This window comes from Emys orbicularis, chromosome 9 (genome assembly GCF_028017835.1).
Source record: "Emys orbicularis isolate rEmyOrb1 chromosome 9, rEmyOrb1.hap1, whole genome shotgun sequence".
NCBI classification, from domain to species: Eukaryota; Metazoa; Chordata; order Testudines; family Emydidae; genus Emys; species Emys orbicularis.
In genome coordinates this window covers 21,036,641-21,052,470 of record NC_088691.1, presented here as the reverse complement: position 1 = coordinate 21,052,470, position 15,830 = coordinate 21,036,641, and the positions used below count along the sequence as shown (strand labels likewise).

Sequence of the window (15,830 nt, the reverse complement as noted above, 5' to 3'; positions counted from 1 at the left end):
AAAAAATGAAGTCTGCCCTATATAGAGTAGGTACTGTACAGTGCAGACAGCAGGAGTAAGGCAAGCTTCTCCTTGCAATCACATCAACACTGAGTGGGCAGGGCCATGAGAGATCCGTTTCAATGGCCATTCTATGTAAGAATTCCAACAAGAACAAACAATGCTAATTGTGGTGGTGGTTTCTAATAATGTGGCTGTTGTCACTTCCCAACAGAGACCAACTCACTTCATATAATGAATATCAGTACCTATCGGAGGCACACTTGAACCAGTCATCTCGAAATAAAAGGAGGTGGGGATTATGATCCCCATCTGTGAAACGGAAACTGAAGGAGAAAAGCAAAGTGACTTGCCCAAGACTAAAGACTGTATCAGAGCCAGGATTAGAACTCAAGACTTCCCAATTCCCAAGCCTTTGCCTTCAGAAAGATTAGATTATGTCCCTAATTAAACAGATAAATCATCCTTGAAGAGCATTGAAAGCATCTTCATACAGAGGACACCACTATTTTGCTTTGCAGTACACTTAAGGGTGCCATTTTCGGTCCAAACTGAACTCAATACTGTTAGTTTCTGATGCAAGACACCACTTTTATCAATAAATATCTGCACAAAGAAATTTGAGAAATTGCACAAAGCAGTTAAAGCCATCCTTTCTCCCACAGACATGGCTCTTATAACATATGTCTATGTAAGCCTTCATATTATCCCACACAATCCTATCACTCTTTTCCTACTCCTCCCTTCCATTTTTTGTTACACCTTGTTGAACGCTGTCCTAATAAATACAATTAGACTTCCCCACCCTTTGTTTCAGACATCATCCCATGTGTCCAGGATTGGTCATTGCTTCCTACTCATAGAGCATGCATGGAAAAGCACTGATAGTTTTCCACATCCTCCAAAAGGTATTTAGTTTCCTTCTCATTCATGTGGAGCACTGCACACAGGTCAGAGATTAATTTTAAAAAGAAGCCTCTGGCCATACATGAATTTATGCAAACTTGGCAGTGTGTCTATGGCCCTCTGCATGTTTCTAGTTTGACTTTCACCGCTGAGACCAGGTCGCTGATTTCAGTTACTGAATAGCACCCATAAATCACAGCTACTATTTTGAAAGATGATTTAAAACTATGTATTCTATGCACCAACCGATTTAGTGAACTCTTGTACGTAATGAGATTTATTCCTTCAGTTTAGTACACAAAGAGGCAAATTCTTTTGACAAAAAGCCATAGGTTGTTCCTATTCCTTTCCTGCTCTCCCACTTCATACAACAGGAAATAATGAAAAAAATGGATTGCTATCACATTTATCATGAGCTGTTAACCCTGGTAGTCTCAATTACATTCCCACTACAGAATGAACACACACACACACCCGGTCCCCAAGGAGCGATGATCAAGAACAAAATTATCACTTCATGCATTTTATTGAGTCTATTTAAATTTGCATTATGACATCTTACATAGGAAACAAACTCCTCCTAAATGTTAGCTATCAAATATGATCAAACTGTTTTATGACCTTTTAGAGTACCATTTTGTACTAAAGTCCAATATAAACAATGTAAAGCACTGTACAAAAAGGAAAATTGTTACATTCTCAGTTTAATACAGGGCTTCCCAGCCAGCAGCCTAACAAATATAGGGAGGGCTCTTGGGATTTTAATTTAAGTGACAAAAACCAGATAATGGAACTAAATAAGGTTCAATAATGGATTCGCCCATAAGAAAAAGGAAATCTCGGTGCAAAAGAGGTTGGGAAGCCCTGGTATAACAGAATCAAACTAATTTGTACACAACATAATTTAATGTGCTTTGAGTAAATTACATTACCATTAGATTTGCTTCTGTCTCCTTCCCCTCAGCAATGCAACCCAAACAAAAATAAAGCCTCTTGTAGGTGAAAATTTCAAATATTTCTAACTGCGTTGCTCAATTCCCTTAACATGGCTCCAAGTTAACACCTCCTGGGAGAAGCCAGATAACCTGGCACAGGCATTTCCATTACAACTGTGTACCTAATCAACTCAAGATCTGATCACGTATCCCTAATCAAGTCACATAAATCCCCAGTTGTACTGAGGATGAACGGAAACACCAGATTCTTGCACAGGACACCACATTACAGTTATAGTAAGGGTCTCAAATTAACAATGCCAAGAAAAGTTAAGGCTGCAGCTAAACAGCTAAACCCAGCCAGCTGAACCTTGATATTGCAATATATGTGCTGATTAAGAACACACACTGTTGGAAGACCCATGGAATACCTAGGCACACTGGTACAAAATGGAAACCAATGGTCAGCTTTAACTAAATTTCTTTTCTCATCTTAAAATTAGACCCTAGTTATTATAACGCATCTCAGATCATGAATTTCCTCAAAGTGTAGGCAAGTATTTTAAGATACATTTCTTACTGAAATTATACTGGTGAAATGGTCCTTTGGACACTACATATTCGCATAATCCATGGATAGCGGACAGTCGTTACCGTCCATTGTGTCAACATTAGTTGAAAACACATTAATCTGCAAGTTGGCACAATGGCCAATCATGGCTTCTTCAAAATTGGTACAGGATCATGTTAGTGCAGCTGCTATGCATGCACACTAATACTTCCTACAGAAAGTCCTTAAGAAATTTTTAACGAGTAGTTTCTATGCATGCAGTGCAGCAACTACCCTGTCAAATAACACTATTTTCCAAACAAGGATCAGTTAACATAAATGAACTAACTGCCTGCAAAATACTATTTGCAAAAAGCTGTTTATTTTTACAAAAGTGCAAGTAAAAGAAGAACCCCAGTAAAAACCAGTCACTACTTTTCACAGTTCTTTCACTTAATGGATAAAACCCATTAAAAATGTCTACAAATTTGCAGTTTGATTAGAACTATATACTGCACTCTTACAAAAGAAAAGATTGTGCACTCTTCTATGTTTTAAATACCTAGGGGCAATCCCAAACACCAGGAGGATGGCTGTCCACAATGTGCAAGTGTGTGTGTTTGTGTGTGTGGTTTTTTTTTTTTTTTTTTTTTTTTTTTTACATCAGCTTTCCTTATACAAGCTCTAGCAGGGGAGCTCCTTCAAACACAAAACCAACTTAAACAGCAAAGAAATTAATGTTTTAATAAATAACGGAGTCAAAGATGTGTATTTCCCCAACTTTGAAGGAGGGTAAAAAAAGCTTCCTCAAGATGGCACCATAAACTAAGAAGAGGAGAGCAGCAATGTATAAGGTGGCTACCAGAATCTTTTAAATTTATTCATCTATGTACACGTGGGCATTAACACCCCCCCCCCCAAAGATAACAGCTGTGTTTTAACCCTCTCAGTGGCCATGGGCATCCAGTAAAGTGGCTGTAAAAACAGTGCACATCCATCTACAATTCCAATGCTGAAAAAATAGGTTTAAGCTTAAGAAAGCTATAGCTGCAAATATGTTAAGAATGCTTGGCACCAAAAGGATTCATATATTTTTAAATAAGTTGATTCAAGAGAGACTAACTTTAGCTAATTGTGAGCACCTCACTAGAGACACTTCTATACTTTACCTATAAAGCTTGCAATTTAATTTAAAATTAAAGTATTAATATTGGCTTTTAAAGCTTAATATAACTTTAATTTAAAGGAAAGAATGACGCCCATAAATTTCTTGTACGATACAGGAATTAACTAAATTACCTTATAATAATAGGGCCTGATCCAGCAACCCTTACTCAGATGAGAATTCCTGCTGCTGGATCAGGCCAATAATTTTCCAGATTTGTTTTGCACAATTCATAATAGGAAAGTATTCATAAACGCCATTGAGTTACTGGGTGTAGCTCAGACCTCAGTTATACCATTGCTCATTTCCAGAACTGTTGTGGACGTTGGTAAATGCCTCATCTAGGTAAGAGTTCCTCACTAACAGCAATATCACTCTTGTCAATTGTTTGAAGTCAAAAGAAACAAACCCCAGTGCTACTGGTATAGTAAGAGTTTAAAAAGGAATTTCATTATAAATAATTAAAACATCTGAAACATTCAAAGGATTCTTAATTGAGGTGAACACTGGTTTCTGGTACCTTTTTGGGAACCTCAGACACTTTAACCGTTGTTACAATTACATAAAGTTAAAACATTAAGGCATACCACTTTTAGGCAATCATAATAAAACTACAAGATGGTTGAACTGTATAGTTCTTGGAAACCAAGAACAATCTTAATTAACAAAAGAGTAACTGCTTAATGAGGTATTACAGTCTTCCTCCACTGTGTATCGCTTGTTGCTAATGGGCTCATATTATTCTCATTTCTGTCCTTAGTCCTCATAAGACATCTGATTTTAAAAAGCTAAAAGTGTATTTAGAAATCAGTAGCAAATACCACTATAAAATATTTCAATTTTAATTCTACAGTCCAAGTCAGCAAAGAGCGTTACTGAAAAATGCGAGTGATTGCATACACTTATGTGCACACTACAGAAAAGATTCAAAAATCAGGGTGTCCAATGTTTGAGAAGTAGTTTTGGCTTAAGATTCATTAGTTACATTCATGAATCAAAGTCCAACCAGTAACATTAATATCTAACCTCCAATTTTATAGATGAACACATCTCAGAAAGAGAACATTTGAGAGCATGTATTTGTTTATAAATGTTTTAAAAACATACGATAAGGAACACCCTTACAATGATGGAGCATTCCACCACAAGGGAAGTGAGCTCACAAGCCAGTCAGGATTCCCCATCGAACTGAGAACGACATGAAAATGCACTGTTAGAAAAACGGGAGGGCTCCAGAACACCTTGGAATCCTGAACTGGCTGGTGAGTAGTTGCATTATAATGGCTTAGCAGCTAGGATGACGTTCTCTGTAACCACCACTCAAACACTGAAGATTAGTTAATGTAAAAAAAAGATAGGTCAGGTTTGGTTTTGTCATCTGAGTATCGAGCAACATTTTGGATCTAGCCAGCAAGAGCAGTTCATATCCCTAGTTAACAACTACTATATATATTTTTTTTTACTTGAAATAGAACACTGCTTTCCTTGAGAAGCATCTAGCATTGGCAAAGCTACTAAAGAGTACAGGTTTCTTGGGAATGGGGAAGAGGTTTCCCACCATGTAAAGACAGCTGAGGTATGAACATTTCCAAAGCAGACTTAAAATTGTGTAAATGCATTTATAAGATTTGAATTGTGATAAGCCCACACTAACTTTTAATACAAAACGCAAGTGGAATTTAGACAGTCTTTAACAGTAAAGAAACATGCCTAATATTTTACTTTAAGGAAAATAAGTTGCAAATTCAAACAACTTGAAATTTCATTTTTTAAATGTACTCCAGTAACCAATAATTTAAGATTGGCAATTCATTTGAGAAACTTCTGTTAGAAGATTATTTCTCAGTTACACCTAAATGTTAATTTCTCTACCACGGATACTTAGGTCACATGCAACTGCCACTGATTTTTGAAGGCCAGCATGTTAAATCATTAACAAAGCTCCAGAGATTACTAGATCATTAGGGTGGGAGGAGAAAATTAATTTGCCAACATTTGTCTGCTGAAAGTTACATACAGCTCCCTCAGTGATTAAAATACAGCTTAATACAAAACTTGGGCAAAATCCTCACTGAATGAAACTGGTACATACAAGTTTGTATCATTACACATCAGTAACCATACAAAGAAAAAACCAGTCTTCAGAGCAGGTTTCTATTTCTTTTTTTTTTTTTATCACCTTTTTTGGTGGCATTACTGAGCCAAGACATTGCAATTATAACATTCAATTTCCATCCGTTTTAATGAAATTAAGATGTCTAATTCTTAACTGTTTTATGTTACAGTAGCTGTTCACATAAATTAAATAGTACAGATATGCACTGCTCTTGACAATAACATTTACAAAAGCAGCTCGCTTGTATTTAGTTTGCTCTGTGTGTGGTGGGTCTTATATGAAAAGCATTCTCTTCATTTCTAAGCATGGTACAATTTTAATTCTTAATGCATTAGTACAACAGTGCACTGGAAAAGTACTGAGCTTCTACAAAAAAGCTTTACAATTGTAAAACAAAAATTGTGATTTTTTTATTTAAACAAGCATAGGCAATTCTTATATTTCCACAAGATAAATATCCCGATTAAGCTATCAGCTCACTCTACAGAGTGCCATAGTGATGGGCTGGAGACAGCTGTACAATGGGAAAAGGGCTAACATTAGTGTTATCTGCACTCATGTGTCCAAGAATACCCAATATGAAAATTAACCAAAATTATATTTAAGGGTGCAGTTGCATGAATTTCATATTCAGTGGGATAGCTGGGTTTGCTTTTAAAAATCCACTATGAAGCATGTGCTGTAGCTAGGATGACTTCTCAGATAAGTTCCTTACAGGGATGAGTTGAGTGCTGAGGTCTTTAAGATTCACAATGCATTGGGGAGGGGATGGGGAAGGAGCTTAACAGTCTTGATGATGAAAAAAATGAGAAATTTATAACAAATAGGTGTCTTTGAGGAAATAAAATTGTCTGAAATTCGAGACACTGAAACTGAATAGATTTGGAGACTCTAATTTAAAGAGATTCCCATTTTAAAAGCTTTAATTCTGAGAAAATGTTTCCATGAGGGACGAAGCAGCCAGACTCATTACTTTACATTGAAGCACCACTCAAAAAGTGGTCATAATGAAAGTGACCTTGCTGCCCATCACTATTACACCAGCTGTTCAGCCACAAATTCAGCTCTCATTTAGACAACACTTTCTCTGTTACCAGACGCTAAGACTGCTCTACGACAAATAGGACAAGTGGAATTTTCTGATAACCAGCGATCAATGCAGTGGACGTGGTACTCATGGGAACAAGGCAGTTTACGAAGCTTGTTGCCCTCTGTGTATTCTGTAATACAGACACTACAGGTTTTCAGAGCATCGCTTTCACCAAAATTCCTCCATGCTAGGTTGTCAATTTGTTCTTTGGTGAGTCCTCTTGGCTGGTCATCATCATCCTCATTTAGTAGAAAAAACTGTGCTAGGCTAAGGAATGGTAAAGAGCCACTTTCTTCAAAAGTGACTGATCCCCTAGTATTCCGACCTTCCCGCCTAGCAGATGTTGAACCTCCTTCATTACTACTTTCATATACCTCCCCTGAGCTACCTTCAGTACTTTCATTGCGTGAACTAGTACTACCACTATCACCTCCATTCTGTAGCTCAGGAGCATCTACATTTTGGTTTGGGGCTGGGCCATTAGGATCTGCATCACCATCACTGTACATATAATAGTTTAATTCTCCAAAACCTGTCATTATCTGCCTTAGAATGGTCTGAATTGCGACCGATGTTGTCTCATTAAAGCCCGTGTTTATGATTCTACGAATAGGAATCCTAATGGTACTGACATAAGTTCTCACTCCAGCCCGTTCTGAACGTGAAAATGTACGCCTAAGCCCTCCACGTTCACTTTCATAAGTGACTGTATTGTTTGGTGTCTGGGACCTGGATCGGGTTCGGTTGGCTATGCTGTCTCTCTGCCGATATTCTCCTGGACGGACTCTTCTCACTTGAAGATCAAGAACTATAGTAGGTGGCCTCTGTCCAGGAGCTGCAGACTCACTGCTGCCATTTGTTTCTGAAGAACCTAATGCTGGAGGAGCAGGTCTTGTTTCAGGGGTTGAAAACAGAACTGCATTTTCACTTGCAATCTCAGTCCCCGTCGTATGTTGCCTTAACGTCACATGCTGTCTAGTTCTAGAACTTCCCTCAGATTCGTTTACGAGGGAATGATCAAGTGTCTGAGATGGCATATTGTGAGGAGATCTGCGAGGAGTCTCACTTGCTGGATTAATAGGTGACCTACTTCTATCAGTCCTAGCCCGGGTTCTTCGTTGTTCTGGGCTCCTGCTTCTTGCTCTTCTCTGGCCTCTGAGAGGAGATGCTTCCTCAGTTGCTAACTCCTCAGAGGTACTTCTGTCTGAGCCAGGCTGCCTTACAGATGGCGATTCAGATCTTGGAGTCTCAGTGTCACTTTGGCTATTTTCCAAATCCTCACCATTAGAGGGCTCTACAGATTGCTCATTTTCAGCTTCTGGGTTTGGGTTCCCATTATTACGGTTGACATTTATTTCCAAACTGAATCTGAAATCACCACTGTTAGGGTTAGTCCGGCTCACTGCCCTCCAAGACTGGTTTCCTCTTTGCCCGCTCCGTGTGGTATTTCCAGTCTGTCGTACTGAATTAAGCCAGTCTATTATGGAATCTCTATTAGAAACATCTTCTGTGGATTCTGCACCTGTCAAAAGAAAGGGAACTACCAAAATTAGAGAACTGAGGTAATTCTTAGATTAAATTTTCCAAAAATATAATTACTTAATTAATCAAGTTACAGTTTTAAAATATTTAAGTCTTTTAAACACCATAACGGTTTCATCCTTAACAGCTTGATAAGTGTTATGTCCACAAGAGCTTTTTCTTTGAGGGAGCATGAGTGGACATTTTTCTACTGCCAATAATTATGCCTCTTTAGAAGTTGTAGCCAAATAGCAAACAAGTCATCAAAATAATTATTTCTTGTAACAACTAAATGGAAAGTCAGTTATGTTTCAACGGTAAAAAAAAACCATTAGATTAGATGTTTTTTACTTGCTCAAATACTGTCAATTCAATGGCCTAGTACAGCAGCAGTTAAATCACAAACCAAAGCCATGTCTACATAACAAGTGTACAGAGGCACAGCTGTACCGATACAGTTGTGCTGCTGTAACAGTACTTGTGTAGCCACATTATGCCAACAGGAGAGAGCTCTCCGGCCGACATAATAAAATCAGCTCAATGAGCAGTGGTAGCTATGTCGGTGGGAGACGCTCTCCCGCCGACATAGTGCTGTGCACATGAGCGCTTATTCTGGTAAAATTTATGTCACTCAGGGGGAGTGTTATTATCACATCTCTAAGCAATAAAAGTTTTGCTGACATAAGTGCTAGTGTAGACATTGCCTTAGTGGCCTGGAATACTTGAGTTTGCTATACTAGAGAACCATTTAGCTAACAATGAACAATGACAGGGTTCAGTGGGACCTGTGTGTAAACCTTTATGCAGGGAGGCAATGTGGCAACCTTGATATGGAAAGAGTAAATGTGAGAAAATGTGGGAATCTCAGAAAGCACCCCTGTAAGGGAACAGAATGGAGAGAAATCTAAACAAAAAAAGAAATGCAGAAGCGATCACAGTGCAGCAAAATAGAAGTGTGATGTGTTCTAGCTGAAATCTCTTCAAAATTTTGATCTCTGAAGCAGATATCAGATAATCTTCACTTAATTCTAAAACACTGCTCACCTTGCACCTGCCTAGGCTTAACATGTTCCATTCCTGCACTCAAGTTAAGATCTAGATTGGCTGCTAAAGTTAAGAGCTTCCACAAATACAATATTTATACCTCTGTTCTCATCACCATTTTGCTGTGGTGGACCTTCTTTAACTTGATGTAGCCTTCTCATCAATTCTTCTTCAGTAATTTCACCTTAGGAAGCAAGCAAAGTTTTCCAAAACTATTTTAAAGGCAGATATGTAAAGGCAAGAATAATCCATAGGCTAAGAGTTCTTACGCTTACATTCTCTTTGAACTGCAAATACTGTACTAACAAGATACTGACTGCTGCTAAGTGTTTGTTGAATTCTGACACACCATGATACCTATAAGTCGGGGTAGCCAAAGTATACCCCATAGTCCTCCAACACTATTGCCCTTAGGTAAGACTTGCTGAGGCTCCAGCTAACAGAGTTACAACCTGCTCAGAAGAAGATGGTGAAATGCTTGCTGGGTCTTGTAACCACATGTCAGCGGTATTCTCCATCCTATATCAATCAAGGCCTCATTTACAAGAGAAAGTTGCACTGGTTATCTAAAAGTGTTATTTTAAACTGATTTAGTTAAACCAGTGCAAAAAAACCTCAGCAGACATTTCAGATTAAGAGTTGTTTATTTCAGTTTAGCACAAGTCTATTAGGAATCAGTTTTATCTAAGCCAAAATAAGCCACTCTTATACTGAAATAAGACTGTTCACACCGGTTTAACTAAATTGGTTTTAAAATTACACCTTTAGTTAAACCAGTGCAACCTTCTTATTTAAAAACGGAATGCAAGGCACTGGGTCACCTTGCTTAGCACACAGGGAGCCTGGTGGCTGGCCAGTAACAACTAGTCCCTACCTGTTCTGAGTCTGACACCACGCTTGCCATGGAAACAGCCAGGAGCAGATCCGGCTCCTAGGCAGGAGGGCCTCAGGGCTCCGCGCGCTGCCCGCGCCCTGAGCAGCGGCTCCGCACTCCCATTGGCTGGTTCCCGGCCAATGGAAGCTGTGGGGCAGTGCCTGCGGACAAGAGACATGCGGAGCTGCTTGCCCTCCTCCGCCTAGGATTCGGACCTGCTGCTGGCCGCTTCCGGGGCACAGCGCGGTCCGCGGTGACAGGACAGCCAGGAAGCCTGCCTCTGCACCCCGGCTGCGCTACTAACCAGGAGCCACCGGAGATAAGCCCAGACCCAAACCCCGCACCCCAATCCCCTCCATCAAAACCCAGAGCCCCTCCACCAAAACCCAGAGCCCCTTCCTGCACCCCAAATGCCTCATCCCCAGCCCAGCCCAGAGTGTGTACCCACAGCCCAGAGTCCTAACCCCCTCCTGCACCCCAACCCCCTGCCCCAGCCCAGAGCCCCCTTCCACACCCCTCACCCCCACACCCCAACCATCTGCCCCAGCCCTGAGTCCCTCCGACACCCCAAACCCCTCATCCGCAGCTCCGTTGGGTCACGGGCATCAACAATTTTCTCCAACTGGGTCACCAGAAAAAAAGTTTGAAAACCACTGGTCTACTGTGTGCTCAACTAAGCAGAAGAACTACTCTCTACAATGGCATAAAATAGTACTAAAAATATAATAAATGCTGAAGACACATTCAGCACAACAGTGAGAGGAACTAGGTAGTCTGAAAATGGGTGTAGAGGCATTCACATTTGTGAATTAAAGTTTTCATGCTACCTACATGTCGTAACATACCTGGTGTTCCTAGCAAATTGTTATCCCTCATAAGCCTATAGTCCTCTTCATTCAGGTTATTTACAAAGTGATAGAAAGCTTCTTCACGTTCTAATCGATCCAGCTGACTCCGGCGCTGTGCTTCTGAGTGATCAATACTTCCTTTATCGTTAGAATCTGAGCTTTCCATGTTGATGAAAGAGTGGGAAAGTATCTAAAAAGGAGAAGAAAACTACATATTTTGAAAACCATACATACAAAAATGAATAAAATAATCTGTAATGCTTATTCACACATTCAGTGGAATTCAGCACAATCTGTCGTTGAACTTGACCCTGACAACACACACTTAATCACTATCATATATTTAAATTATTTAAGGAGAAATTTAGTTTGTACCACAATTTAAATCACTACTTGGTTCAGCATTTAAATCAATAATTTTGAAAATGCAATATGTTTAGGGAAGCATCAAAATTACAGACCAAATCCTTCAGGCAATCTTTTGTGCACCCAACATTGCTCAGGAAGGAGACGTCTAAACCCCCTTATAGCATACCCTGATGTTGCAGCTACTTGACAAAGCACAACCTAGAGCAGCCTAAAGGCTGCCTTAAAACAATCCTGTAAAGGACGTGAGTCATCTGAATCCAACACTATGTTCCTTTAGAAGACAATTTTAATAGGGTTAAGCCTCCTAAACTCAAGTCTATAAGGAAACGAAGTGCCTCGTGTTACTCATCAGCAATCCTTCTGGACAATTAAGAGGAATAGCCAATCCCCAAAAGCCAAAAGAATTTGGAAGAAATGTGAAAACTAGGAAGTGGAATTACAGCATAGTAAATTGTGGGTGCCAGAGAACACCTTGCAATACAAAGATCATTCAGTTCCTCAGGAAAAAAAGGTTCTGTAGAATGAATTCTGGGATTTAATGCCAAAAGTAATTTATTAAACAGCAGTTCAACTGTCAATTTTGATGAAAGTGGAATATGAGACCAAAAAGTCTTGTGTACCTGGCATATTGCCAGCTGTAAACAGGAATCCAATATATATGCATTCTCCCCACACTTTTCCTACTTTAGTTAGGTTAGAACCTCTAACACATCTCTCAACATTAGTGAGAGATACAGCAATATCTGCATTTGGTCAACGTCAACAGTGAAAACATACCACCTCTGGAGAAATGATGTTAACCGTAAACCTATCCAAATGGAAGCCAAAACAAGGAAGCCTGGTTATTAATCAGTAAGCCTCACCAATCATGATGTAAAGCACTGTCTTACACAACTGTGGGAATGCACCAATTACTCATGTGGCTCATTATCTAGCTAGTTTTACACCTGGTGGAATGCTCCTATACAACATTTCCACCGGAAATGTTTCCTTTTTTTAAAACAGCTCCTGAAGCCTCATGAACATTCTGAAGGGGGGGGGGGGGGGGATTCTGTTTTGTGCTTTTTAATCGGAGAATTTCCAAATATAATAGGATCTGTTTCTCGGCCACTTGTCTAGTGCAGTGGTTTTCAACCTCTGGATCCTGGGGGTCTGCAGACTATGTCTAAGACTTCCAAAAGGGTCCGCACTTCCATTTGAAATTTTTAGAGGTCTGCAAATGAAAAAAGGTTGAAAACCACTGGTCTAGTGCATGAAACTGATCCTCTTTTTGGTTTCTAAACAAAACTGTCAAGAAAAATCAGAACGTCTCTACAGTTTAAATCATCATAAATAGAGGAGAGGTTTTGCATGATCTTCAAGGCCCATTTGTTTTACACACATTAAGGTAACTTACACAAGAGTTACTGTGTTTGTCTTCTTCCCTCTCCAAGCCCAAAATTACATGTTAGATGTGGGAAATGTCATTATTGGAAGAAGGCCTCAGAGGAGGGTCTTGCATTTAGATTCAACACTATTAGGGTTACTCCTGGAGGCTTGTCTACATTAGGGATTTTCACACTGGTATAGCTACACCAAAGTAGCTTCACCAGTGCAAACACCTAGTATAAACTCTGCACCAAGCCAGTTTATCCAGCTCCAAAAAACAGTTCTCTTCTACCTTAGCCATTGAAGAACCCTATACATCCTAGATGCCTATCACTAGGATACTAATAGTACTACAATGACAATGGGGTTTCCTTGGTTCTGCCTAGCTACACAACAGGATTTCAATAGTGGCAGTAAAGCAGCACTATTACCATATTACTATGCAACAGACTCCTATGGAAACAATAACTAGATACAGCTGTCCCTCAGGGATTTAATCACTGAGGCACACCATCCAAATTGTGTCGAGCGTAGTACACAATCTTGATGCCTAAAATGAGACCTAACCACTAAAATGTAAACAGCACATTAAGATATCATAAGCAGCATATTACCATAAAGCAAGAAATGCAAATAAGGGCAAGACACACCATGTCTGCCTATACACTATGATAGGCATAACTGTGGCATCCTATTAAACCTGCACAGGGGAGGTCATATATAGTATGTTTCACCTCAGTGAGTTTCCTTGCTTTTATTGCTTTAGGTCAACTTAACATGAGATTTTGTTCTTACCTGCGTAACACAACCTGAAATTTCCCTTCTTCTGTCAGCACAGAACTGGCGAGGGAGAGCAGAAATGTCTGGAGGAGCTCATGTCTCTAAGATGTAGTGAGTGCAGATCTGTTGATTATAGCCAACTTTAGTTTATCCAGTAATGAAACTGAACATCTTTATGGAAGCACAGTAAGATTTGTCTAAAGTTCGCTGGAAACAAGAGTCTGTACAGCTATTTGACTGAAACAAGTGAAAGTTTTCTTTAAAATGGTGATAGGAAGTGTTTTTCAGCAGCTGAATAACCAGATATTATAGCAGTAAACTCTTAAATTGGTATGCCCACTCATTGACAAGTCAGTCAAGTGGATTCCCTGTAGTTACTCATTAACAATCCACTCAAAGGTGCCAGGCACAAATGACTAATGATGTCCTTACCATCAGTAGAAAGCAGCAGAGTCTATGGAAAACAGTAAGCTTTAATAGCAAGAAATGACTATCTATAGTTCAAGATTTTATAATCTCCAAGGGAGGAGTTACTTTATAGTCTCCGGGGTATAAATGATCGAGAACTAAAGATATTCATTTGGTATTGAAAAAAGTTGCCATTATCAGTTACTTTGCTCCACTACCAGTACTAAAATTATCAATTCATTGATACTGTGACAACTAGGCCTGAGTAGAAAGTCATACAAATGTAAGGATATAACTTAGAAGCAAATCTACGAAAGAGGGTCAGGCATCACAATTCAAGAATTTACTAAAGTAGCTGTTTAAGAAATTCACTTCGGACCCCATACAACAGCAAAATGCTTAAACTCTCAGTTCACCTTTATCTTTACTACCTTACACTTATATGGTACCTTCCATCTGAGGATCACAAGATGCTTCCCAGAAATAAGTGTTAATTGAGCAGATGGCACAATGACCTACCAACTAAGTCTTCCTTGCGTGAAAATAAATAAGCTGTTTCAGGACATAGTAAAATAACCCAAAAGCTATCTGAGCTGAATTTACCTTAGTACATGTTCTTCTGTTTCTGTAAGTGAATAAAACCCACCTAAAATTAAGTAGCAGTCAAGCAGTCATTGCTGAAATCTGCAACTTGTATAAAGTAAAAGGAAACTTGACCCTAAAGGATCAAAGTCTTTCCTTTACAATGTTTGAAGAAAAAGGAGTGATTTAAAAAAAAAAGTTGCGCTCTTCATCAGCAATATGTAGTAGGTCTCAAAGTCCTTAGTAATAGGAGGAAAAAGACTATGACCAACCAAATTAATAAAACAGCAAGCACTGTTAAGAACTGGCTGGAAGGAGTTAATCTCCCCCAAAACGTCTTGTGTCTAAATGATTGATATTTTAAGATGAAATGAAAATATACGGGTTTCAATATTTAAGAGTGACATCATTTCATTTGGCATGTACTGGATATTTTCTAGAAAATTAGATTCCTATACATTATGCAGATTTCTTAACTCTCTTCCCAGCAATTTAATTTATAACTCTGAATACACAAAAGGGATGGTTAATAGGTGGAAATAGTTTAGCAACTGTGCTCAACTCAGGACTAATTTCTAAATAGTGATTACCCACTACAATACTTAATGAGCTATTACCAACTGATCCACTTCCATCCCACAGGAACTAGTCATCCTTTTTGGCAACCAGAGGCAAATTTGTTGTATCAGTGTAGAAGTCAGAGTTGCCCTTACCTAAACCAAACTTCAAGAAAATGTACAAGACAAAACTCAGATGTTGACTTGAAAATATATACATTCCCTACCCCCCAAAGATCACCTAAATCTCTATTAGGACTATTAACCCTCTTTCTTGATGAAACTTCATCCTTAGCGCCCTGTCAAGAAAAGCTCTCCAACACCAGATAATTCAGATTGAGAGAAATTAAAACTAGCTATTAGAATATTTTGAACTCCATTTCTCTCAAGGTACAAAAATATTTGCAAAACCTAAGTCATATTTTAAAGTGCCTTATTTACCATGACGTGACAACCAAATTAATGACTAGGCTTCAAAAAACAAACTACTACAATCTGTGCTCTTCTAAGATGCACAAGAGAAAAAACTAGTAAACAGTTTTAATGTAGCTATGTCAAACACCAATTATTTTATAAATAATTAGTTGTAACACATTAAGAAACCACACATTTCATGTGTTTTCAACCTTGAAGTTTCATCATTGTTGTATCCTATAAATCCTTGTTCTCAAAAAACAGACCATAGAAAATGACTGTTGAGTGAACCCAATTACTAAG

General features: G+C 38.9%; 1 protein-coding gene across 1 annotated transcript; it reads right to left on the bottom strand.

Moving 5' to 3' along the window:
• Window positions 1-5,747: 5,747 nt before the first annotated feature.
• RLIM (ring finger protein, LIM domain interacting) lies at window positions 5,748-13,626 on the bottom strand. The gene is made up of 4 exons (XM_065410715.1): window positions 13,582-13,626; window positions 11,047-11,239; window positions 9,428-9,511; window positions 5,748-8,284 (listed from the first exon to the last, which is right to left on the bottom strand). Exons 2-4 carry the CDS (start codon window positions 11,213-11,215, stop codon window positions 6,744-6,746), a joined length of 1,794 nt encoding a protein of 597 aa, XP_065266787.1. The 5' UTR covers window positions 11,216-11,239; window positions 13,582-13,626; the 3' UTR covers window positions 5,748-6,743.
• Window positions 13,627-15,830: the final 2,204 nt, after the last annotated feature.